This window comes from Macrotis lagotis, chromosome X (assembly GCF_037893015.1).
Source record: "Macrotis lagotis isolate mMagLag1 chromosome X, bilby.v1.9.chrom.fasta, whole genome shotgun sequence".
NCBI classification, from domain to species: Eukaryota; Metazoa; Chordata; class Mammalia; order Peramelemorphia; family Peramelidae; genus Macrotis; species Macrotis lagotis.
In genome coordinates this window covers 81862713-81885707 of record NC_133666.1, presented here as the reverse complement: position 1 = coordinate 81885707, position 22995 = coordinate 81862713, and the positions used below count along the sequence as shown (strand labels likewise).

Here is a 22995-nt window from a genome sequence, read left to right as displayed (position 1 = left end):
GGGCAGGCCTGCCCAGATGGGCCCAGGGTAACTCCTGTTGCTCACTCTCCCAGAGGCCACTTGGATCAAGTCAGGTCCTCAGAACAAGACTGTCAAGAAAGGCTCGGATGTGAATTTTCCATGCCAGGTGTCCTTTGATCCCTCCCTGGAAATCCAAATTGATTGGTTCAAGAATGATCAAAATATCAAGCACATCTTCGAGGATGACAAGTGAGTTGAGGGAGTTCTTCCGGTCTGGGCTCATTTTTCAGTTTCAGGCCCTGTTTTAGTCCCTGGGGAAGGGAAGGAGGGATGGAAAGCGCTGCCCTTGGGGTGCCTCCACCCCACAGCTGGGAGCAAAGACAGCAAGGAAGGGAAGGGAAGCCTTGAAGGGATGAAGGAAAGAAGGGATTGTGGCTTACTCATTAGACCCGGGTCTCCATGACAGTCAAGGGCAGGTTTTTGGAGGGTACAACATTGGACAGGAGCCAATCCGTGTCCTCTTTCGTACCAGATACATCCTAAAGGAAGAGGAGTTGACCATTAAAAACTTGGACTATACTGACCAGGCTAACTACAGTTGTGTTGTCAAGACTGCCTTGGACTCAGTAGAGAAAAAGGCTACACTCCTAGTGGTGGGTAAGTCCTAGAATCAGAAGGCAGAATGGGTATGGACCTAGGGGCCACTGCAGAGGGACATTGTCAATGCAGGTGGATGGTGCTAAGGGGCTGTGAGGGGGGTGATAGGGCAGGGTGGCTGTTCTGGACCCCTAAGAACACTGAGGGCACATGGCCTATTCCCTATACTCACATGTCTGTCTTCCATTTAAGGGAGCCCTGGGCCTGTGGGCCCACTGGAACTGTATAAACAGAAGGATTTTCAAGTTCAGCTATCCTGGAGCCCAGCAGCAGAACACAACTCACCTATTGAGAGTAAGCCCTCCCATCTCTCTTGCTATTTTGATTGGCACCAACCCATCCTACCCACCATCTTCCATACACTAAAAATTTCACAGAACAAGGATCTCAGGCCTACTTCACAGGGATCACCCAGCCATAGGGAACAAGCAAAAGAAGAAGGGCCTGGTTGTGTGGTATAAATCAAAGGCTGTAAGGTCTCAATAAAGGAGAGAGGGGTCTAGAGGGGCTCCAATTTAGGGTTTAGGTTAGAGGGAAAAGTGGAACCCAATTCCACCCTGCCTGGATATCATCAGCCAGTGACAACTTTGAGTGGCCCAAGCTGTCAAGAGTGGGCACTGTCAAGAGTGGGCACAGTTATTATTCTTTCTTGATTTGGGCCTAGGTAGGCCAGAGAACAGAACTGGAGGAGAGATGAGAGAGAGAAAGAACCTCTCCTCATCCTTCATCTTCTAAACATTTCTTGATTTCATCTCTTTTCTATTTCCATGGCTCCCAAACTTGGTTCAGGCCCTGATCACCTCTCTCCTGGATTTCTGAAATCACTTCCTTACTGGTCTCCCTGCCTCCAGTCTCTTCCTTCCACAATTCTTTCTTCTCGTTGCTTTCCAAACCATGTTCTGTTCTGCACAGTCCTTAGATTTCTGGTCACCAAGCTTCAATGACTTTCTACTGACCTTAGGATAAAATCTAACCACAAGAACTTTGACCTTCCCTAATGCCAATGGTACCCTGACCATTCCAGTACCTGAAACCCCACAATCTGTGGTGGTGATTCTGTCCAACCTCCACAAACCTCATTCCAGCTTCCCCTTTCAGTCTTATTCTTTTGTTTTAAATATATATATATATATATATATATAAATATGTGTGTGTGTATTATACAAATATGTGTGTGTATTATATATATATATATACAAATATGTGTGTGTGTATTATATATATATACAAATATGTGTGTGTATTATATATATATACAAATATGTGTGTGTATTATATATATATATATATCTCTCTTTTATTAACATCTTTTTTTTATATCATTGTTTTTCCAAGTCCCCCTTCCTCCCCATCCCCAAAGAGCCTGCCCATATAAATAATATACCAAAATACCGAATAGTATTTTATTTTAAGAAAAAAAAATGAGGAAAAAATCAGTACAATCAATCAATACATTGGAAAAATTCTGAAAAATAGGTAATGTCCAGCACCTACAAACCTCTCACCTTCATAAAGGAATTCTTCTTTTGAATTCTGCTGAATCTTTGTAATTTTGCAACATTTTCAGCTTTCTCCTAAGCTGTGTGACTCTGGGTAAGTTACTTTCAATTCCTGAGCCTCAGTTTCTTCATCTATAAAACAGGAATGATAATAGCACATACTTTATACAGTTGTATGTCTTAAATGAGATCATCTATGTAAAGCACTATATAAAGATAATCTATTATTAGGATGATTTTTGCCCAACTCTGGTTCCTTTCAAATCATTGTCATTCCAACAAGCTGGGCTCTTGGCTTTTCCTTGGATGCACCTATGCACATTGACTCCTGTCCGTTTTTTATCTTTCTAGAGTCTACTTACCTTCTGAGGACCACTTTCTTCCAAATATCAATTACTTCCCTCTCCTTCTCTGAGCCCCTAAACCCTAGTTTCACCCTCAGTCACATAGAGTATTGTCTTGTTCTCTTAGTGTTGTGCGTGATGATGTTTGCCTCTCTAGTCATCTTGGGGGTTCCCAATCAGTGGAGTTGAGGCCAGGGCCAGAAGCATTCATTGATTGGCTGTTGTTTTGCACCCTAACAGAGTACAACATTGAGTTTGAGGACCGGACTATGGATCCTGGAACCTGGTACCCACTGGCAACAGTTCCTGGAAATGAGACCTCAACCAGACTCAAGCTGTCTCCCTTTATCCATTACAACTTCCGTGTCATAGCCAACAATAAGTATGGTGCCAGTGAGCCAAGTCCTGACTCAGAGCCCTATATCACCCCCAATTCAGGTGAACTGGGGGTACAAAGAAGAGTGGGTAGTGGAGGGGAGTTGCCCACAGACAAAGAAATAAAGAGTGGTGGGATGTTAGAGCTGGGAGGACCCTTAGAGATCATCTAGTTACCCTTCCATTTTACAGGTGGGACAAGGTCTTGGAAGGGGAAAGGACTAGCTCAAATCCACCCAGTTAGTAAGTGGCAGAGCTGGGACTAAGTCCTGGAAAGATCTTCTAACTTCTAGTCTTAGTGTCTTAGAGGTTAGAAGGGGCTCCTGTCCTCTTTTCCTTTCCCCCACTGCCATTTTCTTTCCTCCATTAGAAGAGGGATCATGGAGTGCTTTAATGAATTAATATTTTATGTTTTAGTACCAGAGATAAACCCTGCAGATGTCAAGGGAGAAGGGAATGAGACCAACAACATGGTCATTACTTGGAAGGTGAGTCAGTCTTGGATAGAAGGCTTTTTTTCCAATTTCACCCAGAATTTAGTACTGCTGGAGAGGGACCATCCAAGGATTTTTTCTTTTTTTTTTTTTTAAAGATTTTATTTGAGTTTTACAATTTTCCCCCCAATTTTACTTCCCTTCCCCACCCCCCGCCCCCACAGAAAGCAATTTGTCCGTCTTTACTTTATTTCCATGTTGTACATTGATTCAAATTGAGTGTGATGAGTGAGAAATCATATCCTTAAGGAAGAAACAAAAAGTATAAGAGATAGCAAGATCAGATAATAAGATATCTTTTTTTTTTCTAAATTAAAGGGAATAGTCCTTGAACTTTGTTCAAACTCCATGGTTCTTTATCTGGATACAGATGGTATTTTCCATCACAAACAGCCCCAAATTGTCCCTGATTGTTGCACTGATGGATTGAGCAAGTCCATCAAGGTTGATCATCACCCCCATGTTGCTGTTAGGGTGTACAGTGTTTTTCTGGTTCTGCTCATCTCACTCAGCATCAGTTCATACAAATCCCTCCAGGCTTTCCAAGGATTTTTAATGCAGTTGGAGAGGGAGACAGTCTCAAAGGTTAATGGAATAAAGTGATGGTGCCTAAAAGGGTTTGGTTCTGGGCCTTGCTAGTGGAGACAACATCTCAGAAGTCAAAGGCTTTCTTGGAACTGATATAGGAACAGAATCTTTGACCATAGTTTCCTCTTTTTCAGTCTTCTTAAATCTCATTGATCTCTAACCTTGACTTGTGGCACTGAATCCCTTTGACCTTTCATGGTCTCTGAATTTGCTGTAGTTCCTTGGGTTCCAACATCTTCATCACCTGTTCCCTTATGGCCTTTCCTCCTTCTTCTTGGTGCTCAAATCTAGTACTCATTCCCTCTTTCTTCCCTTGTCCCTGCCAGCAGTACATTCTAAAGTAAATGCATTTGCTAGGGTTTATTCACAAGGGAAAAGAATAGGCTATTTTGTTATTCCTGTCCATCTGATGGGTGCAAGTGTAAGTTCAGAATTTATTTAATTTTTATTCATCTTATGTTAGTTATGAGTATTTTTTTTCTAGTAGCTATTGATAGCTTGCATTTCTTTTTTCAACTGGTCATTCACATTTTTCAATGTATTAGGGGAATGACTTGCTCTTTTCTGGTTGTACCTATTTCTTCTGGCAGATACATTCATGGTAAATGTTTTTCCTCCATTAAACAACCTCCCTTCTTGTTTCAGCTGCATTGAGTTTGTTGAGTAGAAGTTTTTAAATTTAAAATAATGAAAACTATCTTACTTTTATACCTCCAAGAGTCAGTGTACAGTGGATAGAGGGCTAACCATGGAGTCAGGAAAATAGGACTTGAGTTCCATCTCTGGCACATACTTTGACCTAAACAAGTCACTTGATCTCTCAGTCCCCAAGGTGACTCTCTAAGACAAAGAGAACAGTTGCAAGTGATCTACATTAATAGAAGGAATTTCTTCACTGAAAACTCCTTAAACCAAATGAAATCATTATTCTGAATAAAAACCAAAACCAAAACCAAACAAAACCAAACAAATCTATATATTTTTTTAAAAAAGATTTTATTTATTTTGAATTTTACAATTTCCCCCCTAATCTGGCTTCCCTCCCCCCAACCCCCACAGAAGGCAGTCTGTTAGTCATTGTATCCATGGTATACATTGATCTAAATTGAATGTGATAAGAGAGAAATCATATCCTTAAGGAAGAAACATAAAGTAGAAGAGATAGCAAAATTACATAATAAGATAATGGTTTTTTTTTTTTAAATTAAAGGTAATAGTCTTTGGTGTTTGTTCAAACTCCACAATTCTTTCTCTGGATACAGATAGTATTCTCTGTCACAGGAACCCCCAAATTGTGCCTGATTGTTGCACTGATGGAATGAGCAAGTCCATCAAGTTTGATCATCACCCCCATGTTGATGTTAGGGTGTACAATGTTTTTCTGGTTCTGCTCATCTGGCTCAGCATCAGTCCATGCAAATCCTTCCAGGCTTCCCTGAATTCCCATCCCTCCTGGTTTCTAATAGAACAAATCACATACATAGAGCACAGTTTCTTAAGTCATTTCCCAGTTGAAGGACATTCACTTAATTTCCAATTCTTTGCCACCACAAACAGGGCTGCAAAGCTATATGTTTAAGAATTCTCCCTCTAGCCATGAATGTAGAAAATGCCTCTTTCTAGTCTTCTATATTTTTAGGTCACTTTTTATATTGAGGTATACTATCCATTTGGAGTATATTATAATGTGAACAGATCTGTGAGGACCATTAAGCTATATATAAGGATCCTCGGAGACTGATGACTGACTTAGAAAACCACATATTTATATTATCTATGTTTTAATGTATTTTTTTATTCTTTTAAATATGACATTTTAATCTGGTTTGGTTGTACTAGAGAATGTTATGAGTCTTATGTTGGACTCCTGTGGTGTGTGACATTGATCTAACCTAATTTCTGTTGAAATCTTCGGTTTTTTCCATCAGATGTTGTCAAATAGAAAGTCTTTACCCCAGTGGTTTGTATTCTGGTATTATGATACTCCTGTCACTGACATATTTCAGGTCATTGTGTTTCCCAGGGTTTATTCAGAGAAGACAAGAGTAGAGTAACAACATATTAAGAATAGTGCTCCAGAGACTTCAAAGGGCAGCTCAAAAATTTTAACCAGTTTGGACTGGCTGGTACTTAATTGTGCAAATCTGCTAGTCCAATTTTAGCTGAGTCTCCCCAAGACTCCTTAGAGGCTTATGATGGAATCCTAGCTCCATTGTTTTGCCCCATGATGACTTCTAAATGGAAATAGTATTTTCAACCCCCAATATTCCTACACAAATTGGGATTCAATATCTTCTGCTTCAAAGGCACCCTGAATCCAGTTTATCTGACAATTTTCAGTTCTAGTTTTGCTATTAGCTAATGAGGAAGTCCTCTGTTCCCATTCTTACTTGTCATTCAGTGACACCTACTTTCTCCTTGGGGGTGGGGGGGGGAGAAAAGAATTATCATAAAAGATATTATTAGGATTATAGGCACCACTCAGAAAACAGAATAATCTATCACATTGCCACTTCAAGAGATAATGTGAAACAATGGATAGAGTCAAACTGAGAGTGTGGAAGACCTTGACTTAAGTCTTGCCACTGATACACATCAGATTGCCCAGTCCCTGGGCAAGTTATCTGACTTCTCAGAATCCCAGGCAATTCTTTCTAAGGCTCTAGGTTGCAGATACTTTGCACTGATAGAAGGAGTTCTATACACCAATAAAATGACAGGTCCAGTGAAAAACAAAACAAAATCAAACCAAATCCAGTTCACCCTAACCTGCAACCAATTCCTTTTTAAAGGAAGGGCATATAATAGAAACCACCCCATTTGGCTCTGGTGCTTTGAAGGTACAAGCACTTTTATTTTCTTTTATTTTTTAGAAAGATTTTATTTTGAGTTTTATAATTTTCTCCCCATTCTTCCTTCCCTCCTCCTACCCCCCACAGAAGGCAGTCTGTCAGTCTTTACATTGGTTCCATGTTACATATTGATCTCAGTTGAATGTGATGACAGAGAAATCATATCCTTAAGGAAGAAAAATAAAGTATGAGATAGTAAAATTACATAAGATAAAAGTTTTTTTCTAATTTGAAGGTAATAGTCTTTGGTCTTTGTTCAAACTCCACAGTTCTTTCTCTGGATATAGAGGGTATTCTCCATTGCGGACAGCCCAAAATTGTCCCTGGTTGTTGCACTGATGGAATGAGCCAGTTCATCAAGGCTGATCATCACCCCCATGTTGCTGTTAGGGTGGTACAAGCACTTTTTAAAAAAATGTATTTATTTATTTTTGAATTTTATAATTTTCCCCCTAATCTCTCTTCCCTCCCCCCCCACTCCCCACAGAACGAAGTCTGATAGTCTTTACATTGTTTCCATTCTATACATTGATCTAAATTAAATTGCTGAGCGTTGAGATAGAAATCATATCCTTAAGGAAAAAAATAAAATATAAGAGATGGCAAAATTATATAATAAAGATAACGGGCTTTTTTAAAACTAAAGATAATAGTCTTTGGTCTTTGCTCAAACTCAACAGTTCTTTCTCTGGATACAGATGGTATTCTCCATCACAGATACCCCAAATTGTGCCTGATTGTTGTACTGACGGAATGAGCCAGTCCATTTAAGGTTGATCATCACCCCCATGTTGCTGTTAGGGTATACAGTGTTCTTCTGGTTCTGCTCATCTCGCTCAGCATCGGTTCATGCAAATCCCTCCAGGCTTCCCTGAATTTCCATCCCTCCTGGTTTCGAATAGAACAGTAGTGTTCCATGTCATACATATACCACAGTTTGCTAAACCATTCCCCAATTCATTTCCAATTCTTTGCCACTACAAACAGAGCTGCTATGAATATTTTTGTACAAGTGATGTTTTCACTCTTTTTTCATGATCTCTTCAGGGTATAGACCCAGGAGTGGTAAAGCTGGATCAAAGAGTATGCACATTTTTATTGCTCTTTGGGTGTAATTCCAGATTGCTCTCCAGAAAGGTTGGATAAGTTCACAGCTCCACCAACAATGTATTAGTGTCCCAGATTTCCCACATCCCTTCCAACATTGATCATTGTCCTTTCTGGTCATATTGGCAAGTCTGAGAGGTGTGAAGTGATACCTTAGAGTTGTTTTAATTTATATTTCTCTAATAAGTAATGATTTAGAGCAATTTTTCATATGACTATGGATCGCTTTGATTTCCTCATCCATAAATTGCCTCTGTATATCCGTTGACCATACAAGCACTCAAATAGTCAGACCTAAGTGTAAACAGGGCCTGTAAACCTTCTTGAAGCATTCAGAGCCATTGTGTGAGAGACTGGTCACCTTCCCCACCATCCTTTCTCTCCCCTTCCTCCCCCTCTCCCCCAGAATTTTGTTTACATTTTGTTTCTCAGAATCAGGGAAGAAGAGATTTTGAGATTTTGAATTCCAGCGGCTGGAGCAAATCACAAAGAAAAGGGAGAACTGGGCTGTGGCAGAGAAGGGAAATAACATGGAGAGTTCTTGGCTCTGTGACCAACTGTGGACAGGAAGATCCAGGCTGAGAGAAAGAAACCCCAAGGAAAAGGTCAGCTCTTTCCCCAACTCCTCCCCTTAGTACCTGTCTATCCACAGACACTCTTCTATAACTGTTTTGTTAAGCAAATGTTTCCAAGAAACTGAATTGTGCCTCAACTCCAAAGAGGCTGGAGGCTAACTAGAGATAGACATACATGTAACGGTAGGCAGAGAATGCAACTTCTGCCTAGGTGTTAGCAATTTTTCCCAAAGGGGAGCTTGGAGTAACTGAACTCAGAACTTTTCCTCTAAAGTCAATTCCCTAAAGCTAACAAGAAAGAAACCAAGTGGACCTTAGATTGTCCCCCCAGGCTTCAAATGAGCTAAATATTATTCCAAACTGGGGGGCTTTTCCAGAACAATTTTTTCTTCTTTGTGTTTGAAATGCTGTTAAAATGTTTTTTTTTTGTTTCATCATAAGTTTAGTTGTCTTTTAAGCAGGATTTTCTGTTTTATTTTTCAGTTATATATAATTTTATATTTTGTTATATTTATATTATATGATTAATATATTTATATTATTCTGTTCTATTTATGCATTATTTTATTATTGAAAGCATCATTTAATTATTCTTAGTATAAGAATCATCATTTTGACAGCAATTTTTAATAGAACTGTTTTATAATTGCTATAATCTGAGAACTGTGATTGATAGTATTATTATTATTATTTCATTTGTTGGAATCGTTCAAATTGGTTGAGTAAATCTTGGGGTTCTGGAGCAACATTATAAGGATATGAGAATCAAATATGGAAAGTGTTCAATTGTGGAGATTCATATTCATAAGAAATGACTGCTGGAGAATACGTGTCTAATGAGGAGGGTTCATCAATTTCATGAAAGTCAAAGAAAAAGAATTGTAGAAAGCAAGATTTCTGGAGCACTTGTGTAGGGTATGCTCTATGCTCTACTAGAATCATTCACACATTCAAAAATAACTGAAAAAATCCAGATAGTTTATAGCAGTGGGATTAAACTCAAATGAAAAGTGACCCCAGAGGTCAAATATTGATTTAGAAAACCATAAATTCACATTCTTTATGTTGCAATGTATTTTTCTTTATTTTGTTAAACATTCCCAATGACATTTAAATCTGGCTTGCACCTACTAGGGAGTTTTGTGGACCAGAAGTTTGATGCTTCTGGTTGGAAACTGATTTAAAGTCCTCCATGTAAGGAGGAGGAGTTATGTAATACAATGCAACATTAATAAGTATAAATGGTGACAGCACAAAAATTGAAGCTTGCATTTGAAAAGAGGGACTTCACCTGTGTGGGATATAGGACCTTTCTTGGCAAAAATATGTTTCAGTTATGCTTTAGAGTCTACACTTTATGGGCTAAGGATGTTTTCCCTACCTCTGCATAGATATTCATGGAAGGAAATCTTCCCAAATTAAAAAGGAAGGTCTATTAGATAGAAGGTCCAAGGAGAGTTTCATCATGACTGACAGAGCTATCTGACCAGTACATTAGATGGTGACTTCATCCTCTAAAAGGTAAAGAGAGGCTTCTTCTGGCAATAGATTGCAAACTGTACATATGACATAGACAGCAAAGATAAGAAAGGAACATCTTTGGGAAGATCTCTATTCCCCTTAATAAAGACTCTGGAAAGGACTGAGCCAGGTAAGCCACAGAAATGTTTACAGATCTGATGGTCCTCTAGCAGTGACAATATAGACTGCTTAATGGAGGTCCTGCTTTTGAATATTGGTAGTGTGTAAGGGCACAAAATCCTAGACTCATCTACTTAGAATGCATCCATAAGCTCAAATTATTCCGTGACCAAGGTCAAACAATCATAGTGTCAACTGATTAAGTTTGGAAAAAAAAATTCAGTGAAGAGAGAAACTGCCATGTCAATTCCCATCATGGATGGATGACTCTCCAGACTAGTAATAAGACAGGCAATACCTCCAGAGAATGAAGACTTGACTAGAATCACCTAAGAAGCCACAGGACTACGGAGCTATCATGACCTCAAAGAATCTATAAGACTGTCATAGTATTGAAACAAATTTTAACTTGGGATAAACTGGTAAAATCATTTTAGTATGTGGATGTTGGGTTAAGAAATGTGATATATGACATATACTTGACTTCAGTCACCTAGAGGACATTTACCCATTTGTGATAAGTCAAAGGGAACTAAGCAGGGCTATTGCCCTTTAGGACTCAGCTGAAGAAGCTCATGGAAACTGAGGGGAAAATCAGACCCAGGGACAAATCCATTTCCATCTGGAAAAGTCATGAGACAAAGGAAAGGAAGATGAGTCATCCTGATACATGAACATCACAGTCAGAAGGAAACCAAAAAGGCAGAGACCACCACATACAGTACCCAGAAATAGAATGTTATATATAGGAAAGGTGATAAGATCAATTTTGGAAAAAAGAGATGGTGCTAGGGAAGGAACTCACTCCAGGTCTCACAAGCAATATACCTGATCTTGTCATCCATTCCTTTTTTTTCCAAATTTGACAAATCTTTAATGGGAAAGTAGAAAAGGGAGAAAAGATCCAGGTTAGTCCATCTTGGCAGCAGCCTTGTTCATGGTAACCAAGATGTTGCTGAGTGCCTCTCTCTGTCACTTGACGTGGATGGGGATGTGAGTCCCCATCCTTCTTTTTGATGAACTTAGAACTCTCTTATCCTTGGAGACCTTTAACAATTTCATGGCCCTTCTCTCCTAAGGAGCAAACTGTACATCTTTGGATCACATCTCTCAAAAACTTGGTGTTCTTGGTCAATAGTCCATGACAGTGGCAGTGTCTCAGATTTGAAATGTTCTCAGTGACATAGGGATCATTCTGGAGGTCTACAGCCATAGAAGAACAGATAACCATAGCTATGACATTACTATAGTCCCAAAGTCAGTCACAGCAGAAGTGATGAGAGCTTATCATCTATTCATAATGTATTTTCCTTTCATTGGACTTCATATAGAAGTGACTATAAATACTGAGAAAATTGACTGTACTGCTGTCCTAGATAGCAGAGTATAAATGGTCATCATGTTCCAGTCATTCTATGTGAAACATTTGAAGGAAATATCTATATAGCCTCATGATACTTTTGGCCTTGGATGACTGAGAGACAAAAAGTATCCATACCTGGGATAGATTGGACTAACTTCCAAAGGAAATCAAGAGAATTTTGAATTTGGAGATTCTCTGGGAACCAGAAGAGGGGAAGGAGTTCTTAAGACAGAAGCTTAGTAAGAAGACAAATATATTTTCCTGAGTGTGATGCAGGATAGGTCTAAGAAGGACCTGTAAGATTCAACTCACTGATTCCTGACACTTCCAGAAAAGATCTAGAAAAATTCCCTTGTCTGAGGAGAAATTATCTCAGAGAACATTTCAAGAATCTGTTGCTAAATTATAACATTACGGAGTCCAGTAAACCATGTACATTATCCATAGTAGCAGTACCAAACAAGAATGGAAAGATACAGATATGTGCTGCGTATCTTGAACAAAATAATTTAGAGCAGTCAATATAGCATGTGAAGAATTCAAGATGCCTGTTAGACGGCCAGTGATTTTCTGTTCTGGGTCTGTGTAGTGCTTACTACCAGAAGAAGCTGGCTTCCATTTGCCCAGAGAGATTTGTGCACATGGCCAAAATTATTTCAGGGACACATTCTATTTTCCATAGACTGATGGAAAAAGTAGTTGGAGGCAAGAATAATCTGTAAGTGTTGCTATACCTTGATAACATTACTTTTTTTTGGAAACATCTTGGAAGAACATGAAGAAAAAGTTTGATGAAAGTGTTAGCCATCTAAGAGGAAAATGACTTAGAACTTTCCATGATAAGTACCAATTTTGGAGAACCTCATGTGGCTCATATCTCAAAAGGTGTGAACATTGACCTAGAGAAGGTAGAAGCACTTCTGAATTGACCAGATCCAAAGACTCTTTGGATTTTCTGCAGCAAGGTGGCATAGTGGATAGAGTGCTGGAAGACGAGTTCAAATCCACACTTACTAGCAGTGTGACCCCCAGGCAAATGACTTAATCTCTGTCTGCCTCAGTTACTTCAATTGTGCCATGGCAATAATTATAGCACTTACCTCCTAAGGTTATTATGAGGCTCAAATGAGATAATATTTGTAAAAGGTGCCTGCCACTATATACATAGTGGCATATATAGTAGACATTATAAATGTTAGCTATAATTATTATTTTCTGACTTTTCTAGGATTTGGTAGTTATTATTGAAAATTTGATTTAACAAAAATTGAATGAACTCATTAGAAAATATATGACTGAAGAGGCACAGAAACAGAAAGGCAAGAAATACAAAACTGGCTTAAATCCAATAAGATCTTTCAGAGACAAAAATTGACAGATGTAAACAAGTTTTCAAAGACTTGATCAGCTGTCTTCCCCAGTTTCCATGAGTTTCTTCAGCTGAGTCAGCATCTAAAGGGAGCCATGTTAAAGCAAACCTTTTGTCCTGCCTATAGATGCCAATTTGGAGAGGTTGGGAGCAGCTGTATGCCAGGAGAATGGTGCTTTTTTGAAACCAGTTGCATTTGCCAAGAGAAGCTTGAATTACAAGGAGATTCATCGCTTCATTTATAAGTTGGAATTCCTTCACGTTGAAATGGGCAGTGGCAGTCACCGAGAAATTCAAAGACAGTGAATGGAGTGAAGTTACAAATCTGAACAGACAACAACCCATTGATTGATCAGCACCAAATGATACTATTTGCCCAAGATGGTGGCTTAAGTCCCCATTCTCTGAATTTCCTCCACTCTATCATGGAAGCCTCTTCACCTTGGAAGGTGTCATGTCACTCCTGTATTTCTCACCCTGGAAGAAAACGGTGCCCTGGCAGCCCTTTCTTAGTTAACTCCCCTCAGAACATCCATTTTCAAAAAAAGGACCCAGGTCCTTTCTCCTCGATAGGGCTCTTGCCATCTTCTTTCTGCTCATATTTGTATTCCCAGAACTTAGCACAAGTACCTGCTTAAAAAATAGCTGTTGCCCTGACTTGACCCCAACTCTGAATTCAGCATCCCCTACTAGCCAGGGAAGAAGGATGAGGATACAGACACCCTATTCAGAAGGTCACATGACTTGGAGACTGGTCATATCTGAAGAATGAGGGGAACTTTGTGTAACACCCAAGTAATTGGAATGAAAACAGATGGCAGTTTGCAGCTGGAAGTTGGGAACTACTAGACAGCATGGCAAAAGCATATGTGAACCTCACTCCAGTGAACTAACCCTAAGTTACTTTAGTTGTCTGTGGATGACTGGCAAAGGGAGCAGATGGCTGACAGACTGTAACATCCTGTGACAATAATTAGCTCATTTGAAGCCTGGGGGGACAATCTAAGGTCCACTTGGTTTCTTTCTTGTTAGCTTTAGGGAATTGACTTTAGAGGAAAAGTTCTGAGTTCAGTTACTCCAAGCTCCCCTTTGGGAAAAATTGCTAACACCTAGGCAGAAGTTGCATTCTCTGCCTACCGTTACATGTATGTCTATCTCTAGTTAGCCTCCAGCCTCTTTGGAGTTGAGGCACAATTCAGTTTCTTGGAAACATTTGCTTAACAAAACAGTTATAGAAGAGTGTCTGTGGATAGACAGGTACTAAGGGGAGGAGTTGGGGAAAGAGCTGACCTTTTCCTTGGGGTTTCTTTCTCTCAGCCTGGATCTTCCTGTCCACAGTTGGTCACAGAGCCAAGAACTCTCCATGTTATTTCCCTTCTCTGCCACAGCCCAGTTCTCCCTTTTCTTTGTGATTTGCTCCAGCCGCTGGAATTCAAAATCTCAGAATCTCTTCTTCCCTGATTCTGAGAAACAAAATGTAAACAAAATTCTGGGGGAGAGGGGGAGAGAAAGGATGGTGGGGAAGGTGACTAGTCTCTCACACAATGGCTTTGAATGCTTCAAGAAGGTGTACAGGCCCTGTTTACACTCAGGTCTGCCCATTTGATTCAATCAAAAAAACTGCTTGTACCTTCAAAGCACCAGAGCCAAATGGAGTGGTTTCTATTAAAAGCCCCACCCTTGCACTTCTATTATGCATGGTCTGAAGATTACTAAATAGGGGTGGGGTTCAGGATCTGAGAATTATGTCTATCAACAAGTATTTATTAAGCTCCCCTTATCTGTCAGAGGCAACTTGGTGGTACAGTGGACAGAACACTGGCCTTGGAGTCAGGAGGACAGAGGTTCAAATCAGCGTCAGACACTTGACACTTCCTAGCTGTGTCACCTTGGGAAAGTCACTTCATCCTGATTGCCTCACAGCCAGGGTTATCTCCAGTCATTCTGATTCCTATCTGGCCACTGGACCCAGATGACTCTGGAGGAGAAAGTGAGGCTGGTGACTTACCACAGCACCCCTTCACTCAAATCCAAATCATGTGCTTGTCATGTGTTCTCATATTTTTTCATTTGAATCTTGTTTGATCTTTATAATTTTGTTATATTCATTTTTTGGGCATGTTCTTGATCTTTCCATTTAAAATTGTTGTAGTGACTATTTTTCATTTTCTTAGCTCTGCTTACTTACTTTGTATCAGTTCATGTAGCTAGCTCTTTTTATGCTTCTCTGTTCTCATCACACAGATAATTTTTGTTAGCATAATAATATTCCATTACAGTCATATACCATAAATTTGTTTAGCTCTTCCTGAATCTATGGGTATTTATTTTGTTTCTGATTCTTTGGTATCACAAAAAGTGATGCTATAAATATTTTGGTGTGTAATGTATGTACTTATCTATAGCTTCCTTGGAGCATAAGTACAGTGACAGATTCTCTAGTTCAAAGGAAATATTTTAATTTGCATATTAAATATTTATTTGCATAATTCAGATAATTTTCCAGACTGATTGTACAGTTTTATAGCTCCACCAGCAATGTGTGCTTCTCATTCCACAAACCTCTCCAATGTTGACTGTTGCCATTTTTGTCATTTTTGCCAATTTACAGGGTATGAGGTGATACATTGGGTTTAGTTGAACATTCTTGTTTGTGATTGTGAATATTTTGCAATTTTTCTTTTGAGAACCATTTGTTTATATCTTTGGTCAAAGGTATTTTCTCCTGCACCTCACTCATCCTTCTTCCTCATTTACTCTTTCCCCCACAGCCCCTAAAATGGATGGATTGGAATGGGCCAGAATTGAAATATCGAGTCCAATGGCGTCAAAAAAATGAATCAGAATGGCAGGAGGCTATGGTGAAAGTCCCCAAATTTGTGGTGTCCAACACACCCACCTTTGTGCCCTATGAGATCAAAGTCCAGGCAGTCAATGAAGTAGGGAAGGGACCTGACCCCCAAATTGTCATTGGCTACTCTGGTGAGGATGGTGAGTACCTGGCCCATGGAAAAGGGTGAATGGGTATATGAAGTTAGGAGTCTGTAAATTTAGAAGTAAGAAAGTTAGTTGTGTATTGGAGGTGAGAATGTTAGCTTTTTTTTAAAGATTATTTTTATCAAAGATTTTATTTATTTTGAGTTTTATAATTTTTCCTCTAATTTTACTTCCCTCCCCCCACCCCCCACAGAAAGCAATTTGTCAGTCTTGTTTCCATGTTGCACATTGTTCCAAATTGAGTGTGATGAGAAAGAAATCATATCCTTAAGGAAGAAACATAAATTATAAGAGAGAGCAAGATCAGACAATGAGATATCAATTTTTTTTTCTAAATTAAAGGAAATAGTCCTTGGATTTTGTACAAACTCCATGGCTCTTTATCTGGATGCAGATGGTATTGTCCATTGCAGACAGCCCCAAATTGTCCCTGATTGTTGCACTGATGGAATGAGCGAGTCCATCAAGGTTGATCATCACCGCCACATTGCTGTTAGGGTGTACAGTGCTTGTTGGTTCTGCTCATCTCACTCAGCATCAATTCATGCAAATCCCTCCAGGCTTTCCTGAATTCCCATCCCTCCTGGTTTCTAATAGAACAATAGTGTTCCATGACATACATGTAGCAAGGTTTGTTAAGCCATTCCCCAATTGAAGGACATTCACTTAATTTCCAATTCTTTGCCACCACAAACAGGGCTGCTATGAATATTTTTGCACAAGTGATGTTTTTACCCTTTTTCATCATCTCTTCAGGGTATAGACCCAGTAGTGGTATTGCTGGATCAAAGGGTATGCACATTTTTGTTACCCTTTGGGCATAGTTCCAAATTTGAGAATGTTAGCTTGCCTTTCTCTAGTGCTGGGGTCAGTGGCGGTGAGAAGAGGTGAGTACACTCCAACTTGTGTCCATGGATTTGTGCCCAGTTCCTCAGGCCATTCCTACAATATATCTTACGCCATTGAATGCAACCACAGTGAAAATCGAGTGGGAGCCTGTGGATCTGAATGAAGTCAGAGGGCATCTTCGTGGATATAGGGTAAGGGCCCAAAGAGAATGAGTTGGAATGGGGAACTGGAGGGGAGTGGGAAGTGAGGAGGCATGCTGGGGTGGGGCCAGGGTAGATACTGTAAGGGATATTGGGAAAGGGAAAGGGGGTTGACCCAGTTGAACCCCCTTCTCCCCAGAGTGTTCCCCTTCTTAGACTTTCTGAAGTATAGGCCCTAGTCTATACCCTTGTGAAGGAGGGGAAGAGTAGAGAAAAGGGGAGGGGGGTTCTATCTGGGTCAAGAGGAAGGAAGCAGCAGGGATTGGAGATCCTTGTCACTGGGGTGCAGGAAGAAGCACTTTCTACCCACTCTACTCATTTTCTTTCCCTCAGGTGACATACTGGTGGGTCAATAACCGCTGGAGTAGGAGTAAGAGACACATTCACAAAATGCACATCGATAGACCCTCCAGTGCCAAGGAAGCTGTCCTCCCAGACCTTCGACCCTACAGCATCTATAGTGTGCTGGTGCAGGTGTTCAATGGTCGGGGTTTGGGTCCACCCAGCGAGATCATAGACTTCCATACTGAAGAAGGAGGTGAGCCCTTGGATACTCCAGCCTTCTATTCTCTAGCTTTCTCTAGTCCCTTGGTCCTTCCTATATTCTGACTGTCTTCTGCCATGCTTTGCAGTTCCGGATCGCCCACAGTCACTGCATCTTCGGCGTCTGTCAGACACAGCCCTGCAACTCTCGTGGAAACCACCTCTCAACCCAAATGGGGAACTCAAAGGCTATCAGCTTCTGTACAAGCCCAGTAAGTACTCCTTTTGATCCTCTCAGGCTTTGAGTGGGGCTCAGTCTATTATCTGAGGGTCATAACTAGTTAAAACTATACCTGGGCAAATTTCAGGGGATTGGGATGAGTTCTGGGACCCACAGAATCCTATGTGGGTGGGCAGTTGTACTTGCGGAGACCCTGAAGGTGAGCTCTTACTGATAGGAGGAAGCCCTCCAAATATTGGCACCCTAGGGTGAGACTCATTTTGTCCCATGCTAATTATGGCCCTAAAATGAGAAAAGAATCTTTTAGTCATATTCATTATGAGTGGGGGATGGGGAGGTGCCTCCAAGGCCAACTTGCAGCTTGTGTGGAGTGAGATGGCCATCCTGGGAGGAGGTAACCTTGGAGGGGAGATAAGGTGGTGCCAATTTGGTGCACATTTTGAACTATCCCTATAGTTATCCAGGATACAGAAGAGAAAGGCCCAGTGACCCTGTTTCTGTCTCCCTACGAGCTGATGCTCAACCTGAGTGACCTCAACCCCAAGGCTCTGTATGAATTCCAGCTTCGAGCCATCACCAAAGTGGGCCCTGGTGAAGTCATCATCCAGGAGGGAAGCACCATCCTTAAATCAGGTGAGAGCCTGGGGCAGAGGGAGGGGAAAGAGGAAGCCTGCTCAGGTGAAACAAAGTAGACCACCCTCTTCTCTGTCACAAGTGGGCCCAGGAACCCACTGGAAGTCAGTGGGATGCCTATGGTAGTGAGGGAGACAAGCTAAAGTTGTGGAGTCCCAAGGGGAAGGATGGGAAAAGAGGTGGGGGGGATGCTGTCATATTACTGTCATAACATTTCTCTCTCTTCTCCCACCATTCCATAGGAATCCCAACTTTTGGCAACATCTCAGCAGTGACCAGTGAGAATGTGACCACTATTTATTGGTCCTTACAGGAAGGACAGCATGATGTCACATTTAGGATATGGTTTAAACCTTCTGAAGAACTGGCTCAAGGTACTTCTTCAAGTGTGTGTGTGCCATGTGAATGTGTGTGTGTGTGTGTGTGTGTGTGTGTATGAGAAAGAGAAAGACAGAGAAAGAGAGAGACAGACAGACAGACAGAGGTGGAGAGGACAGAAAAGAGTTCTTCAAAGTAGGATTTATCACTTTCTGACCCCAAGGCATTCAACCTACTCTGTTTTTGAACCCTCAGCCCAGTTCCTTTTCTCCTTCCTGGTCTCCATTTCACTAGCCACTTCCCCCACTGGTCCCCCCCCCATGGCCCTGCTCCCCAACTGTCCTTTTCTTTCACGGGGAGGTCAAACTGCTCTCTGAGGTTTAAAGGTGAAATTGCATTTGGGGCTTTTTTGGGGGAGGGACAGGCTGTGAACTTGAGTAAGGAATCATCATCAAGGTAAGAGAATTCCTTGAGGCGGGCACTCCCTATACTAATTTAGGACAGCACTGACTCTGGGTAGCTCAGAGCTGGGACATGAACCCAGACCATCAGACTCTGAGATTGCTTCTCTAGCCATTATAGTTGGGGTGACTCTTAATTTGCTTATTTGATGACATATGGAGCAAACTGCCTTTATTAGGATGATTTGCAATACAATGAAAGGAAACACAATATGGAGTGAGGGGAGGCTAGGTGGTACAGTGGATAGAGTACTGGCCCTGGAGTCAGGAGTACCTGAGTTCAAATTTGGCCTCAGATTACCTGTGTGGCCTTGGGCAAAGCCACTTAACTCCATTGCCTGCAAAAAAACTTTTAAAAAATGCAAGAACACAATACAGAGTGAAAATATATACAGTCATTTTCATCCCTGCCCCCCCCCCCCACTGTTGAGATCCATGCTGTGTGACCTTGGCCAAATCACTCACCTTCCCTAAGTCTTGGGCTCCTCATCTGTATATACTCAAATTGAAAATGTGCATAAAGCACTCTGAACCTTAGAGTACTAAAGAAAGGTCTCTTCTTTCTTCTGCTACCATCAGCATCATCATTAATGTTGTGAAGTATCATAGAAAAAGACTCCGAGGATATACAGTACAACTGTGCATGAATGAGCATGGTACAATAGAAAGAGCTGGATTTGGAGTCAGGAGACTAGGATTTAAATTCTGTCTCTAACTGTGTGACTTGGGAAGGTCCCTTCCTCTCCTTGGACTCAGTTTCCCCATCTGTATAATAAGGGTGTGGGAATAGGTAGTCTCTGAAGTCCCTTCTAACTTTGAATCTAGAATTTTATGACAATTTCTTTGATAGTGAGTAATTTATTCAGATGATTGGGTGAGATCTGGTGGTTTCAGCGGTTATTGATGAGTCCTCATTCCCTTAAGGTTGTCAGACAGCTATGATGACCAGGCATCATTTGTGCTATCAACCAGGGGAAGAATTCAAGAATATTCTTTCCCTTAGAAATATTAATGCATTCCACCCATTCCAATTACATTCCACCACATCCTGTCATTTCTGTGGCAACTTCCTTCTCATTTGTTCAGCCTCATTAAGATTTGATTTAAGGACCCAAAGGACATTAAAAAGTTCGTCTGGATGAAAAATGGAAAGATTCTTTTGAAAAGACTTCTTGTCTTCTCTAGAACTTTTCATTCTGGGCTCTCCTTCTTCCCTCCCTTCTCCCTCCACCCCCAAACCAAATTCAAGATGGTAGAAGGCAGTGTGGTGAAAGGCAAAGAATCCTAACTTTGGATACTTTGGGATCAGTTCAGTCTTGGTTCTGCCATTTTCTGGCTATGTGAATGTGGGCAAATTTCAACTTTTTTTTTTTTTTTTACAAAATAGAGTTTCCAAGGCCGTTCGTAGCTTGACTTCTAAAAATCTATGGTCCTCCAGACAATATGTATTCCCCACAATCATCCTGTGACTATATGAGTGTGTATGAAGGGGAGGAGTTAATGCAAGGAAGATACTTAGGTCCAGAAAGGGGATGCCAATAGATGACAGAGCTGGGACCTGAATCCAAATCTCCAGTAACAGTCTCTGTCTCCCCAGTTGCCTAGTTTTCTAGTTCTAGAAATGTAATTTGGGAAATGTAGAAATTGCAGAAATGAGCTTCAAGGATGAGGAATTAAAAAAAAAGACCAGTGGATTCCATAATTGGGTAGTCACTGGTGACCTACAAGAGCAGATTCTTTTCTTCTCAATAAAACTTCATTGATATGTTTTATTTTTATACCCCCTTCACTCCCCATTATACATCCCTCTGCCTCAGAATTCTTTTTTTGTAATACAGAAAAATAATTGGACAAAACTAACTGACACAGAGACTACAGTTTATAGAATATGCTACATTCCACATCCAAAGACTCCCATCTTTCTACTATGAGGAACAAAGATGGCTCATCATTGCCATATCTTGGGGATGGCAATTTGTCATCACTATTGGTCTGAGTTTGGCTGCCTTGTCGAACTGTTTCTCTTTACAGTCTTGCCATCATGGCATGGTCTTTCCTCTGTACTGCTTCTGATTGCTTTTCAAATGTCCTACTTCTGAGGGTCAGGTGAGAATGAATGTTAAATGATAATGACTGATTATTAGTGCTATCATCATTAGTTTCATTTTATCAGCCAGTGGGGGAACTCTGTTAGTGAGTCTCAGGCTTAACTGACATGTTGATTTCTCTTGTCTTACTTCCCAGCTTGAGCCATTCAGTTACTAACTGGTTTGTTGGAAGGACTTTGGGGATATTTTGATGGTTTTTGGGGATGGTGGGATCAAATATTTGAAGTTACTATACTTTGGGGGATGTACACTTGCTGTCCTCACTCTCTTTCTGGCTTTCTCACTCTCTTTCCCAAAGTTAAGACTATCCCGCCTCAGAATGTCAATTATAGTCAGAAATTCTACATTCAGGAGAACCTCCAGCCTGATACTCATTACGTCATTGAATTCTCTGGCTACAACTTCACAGATGAGTGGGTGGTTTTCAAGGAGATGAAGGTGAAAACCAGTGGTCCAGGTGAGTCCCCCAGACCAGAACTGTATCTGGGTCTTTTGGTGCAATATAAAGTGTTGCTGATGAAGATGGACTGTGCGATTACAGAGTGAGCCTGACCCATTGACTGAGTCTTGATTGTGGTTCTAGACTGAGCCTTGACTGAATCTTGACTCTGGTCACATACTAAACACTGCTCAAGGCCCTAGCCTAAGCCTTGAACACTTAGGTGCACAATGCATGTTGCAAACACAAGCCCATTTTCAAGAAGAGTGTACAAGAGGCTGTGGCTGACCCAGAGTAGAATGTCTTCTTCCCACTTGGACTAGAGGATCATCTTCCTTTATGAAATATTAGAGAATTAATCTAGTTTGGAAACCTTTTGGTTTCTGAATCAAGCTTATTCGTGTGTGTGTGTGTGTGTGTGTGTGTGTGTGTGTGAGAGAGAGAGAGAGAGAGAGAGAGAGAGAGAGAGAGAGAGAGAGAAGAGAGAGAAAGAACCTGCAGATCTCTAGGCATGGAAGTCTAGCTCTGGCCTGGTGGGGGTTCCTTCAGAATATGAACTCTTCCCCACGTGCTGGGCTCTCCTTGGCCATGTACTTTAGGGTATTCACTCAGCCTAACAGTCCTTAGACTTTCTCTTATGGATATTTTGTTTTTTTTCCTGGCTTTGGACTGGGTTCTGCATCTCTGTCCCTCCCCACCTCAGAGCGAAAGAAACTGACACCAGACAACTTTGCCACCAAGAGCTGGTTTATTGTGTTCATAAGCGCCATGATCCTGCTCCTCCTCATCCTTCTGATTCTTTGCTTTATCAAGCGCAGCAAGGGGGGCAAATACTCAGGTAAAGAGATTCGCTGATTCTCTTGGCTCATACATGAATGTGTATATATGTACACATATCCACCCATGCTCACATATGTGTACATCCATATACATGCCTACATGTGAACACATCTACATATGGGCAGGCACTCATCTATACTTGACCGGCCACTTAGGACTTTTGGATAATGGCCCTCATACTTCGGAGGAATATGGGGTCAGGGGAGTCAAGGAGAGAGTTGGGCAGGGCAGAGATGGCCACGGATGGAGGCAGCAAGAACTAAGTAACAGGGGCAAAGGCTCCTGCTTTAGATAGAGTAGTGGCTGTGCCTGATTCGTTCCTGAGGACCTATAGAACCCAGTGATGGACAAAGGGCACTGTGTGTGTGTGTGTGTTTGGGGGGGGAAGAGACAGCCAGATGGGTTCAAATATGAAGAAAATGGCCCATAACCCCCAGAAAGAATACCAGCCTTGCAGGCTTATTATGAATATTCCATGAGAAGAGCTTGATAAATGACAGCTCTTACTAGATTCTGATTCCAGTGATGGGCAAGGGAAGTTGTGCCCTGGAATTGTCAAAATTCACCCAGGGCTGTGGGCACTCAAAGGAGGCTTCTTGGA

General features: G+C 41.0%; 1 protein-coding gene across 2 annotated transcripts in view; it reads left to right on the top strand.

The window, feature by feature from the left end:
* Positions 1-22995, top strand: part of L1CAM (L1 cell adhesion molecule) — a 63523-nt gene that overhangs the window by 25197 nt on the left and 15331 nt on the right. For both annotated transcript variants that reach the window (XM_074200587.1, XM_074200586.1), the window contains exons 14-26: positions 54-210; positions 494-618; positions 811-912; positions 2702-2899; positions 3254-3324; positions 15597-15816; positions 16750-16862; positions 17205-17409; positions 17504-17626; positions 18052-18228; positions 18471-18602; positions 21414-21572; positions 22258-22392. In XM_074200587.1, coding sequence (XP_074056688.1) covers positions 54-210; positions 494-618; positions 811-912; positions 2702-2899; positions 3254-3324; positions 15597-15816; positions 16750-16862; positions 17205-17409; positions 17504-17626; positions 18052-18228; positions 18471-18602; positions 21414-21572; positions 22258-22392 — 1917 coding nt within the window. The remainder of the gene's footprint in view (positions 1-53; positions 211-493; positions 619-810; positions 913-2701; positions 2900-3253; positions 3325-15596; positions 15817-16749; positions 16863-17204; positions 17410-17503; positions 17627-18051; positions 18229-18470; positions 18603-21413; positions 21573-22257; positions 22393-22995) is intronic.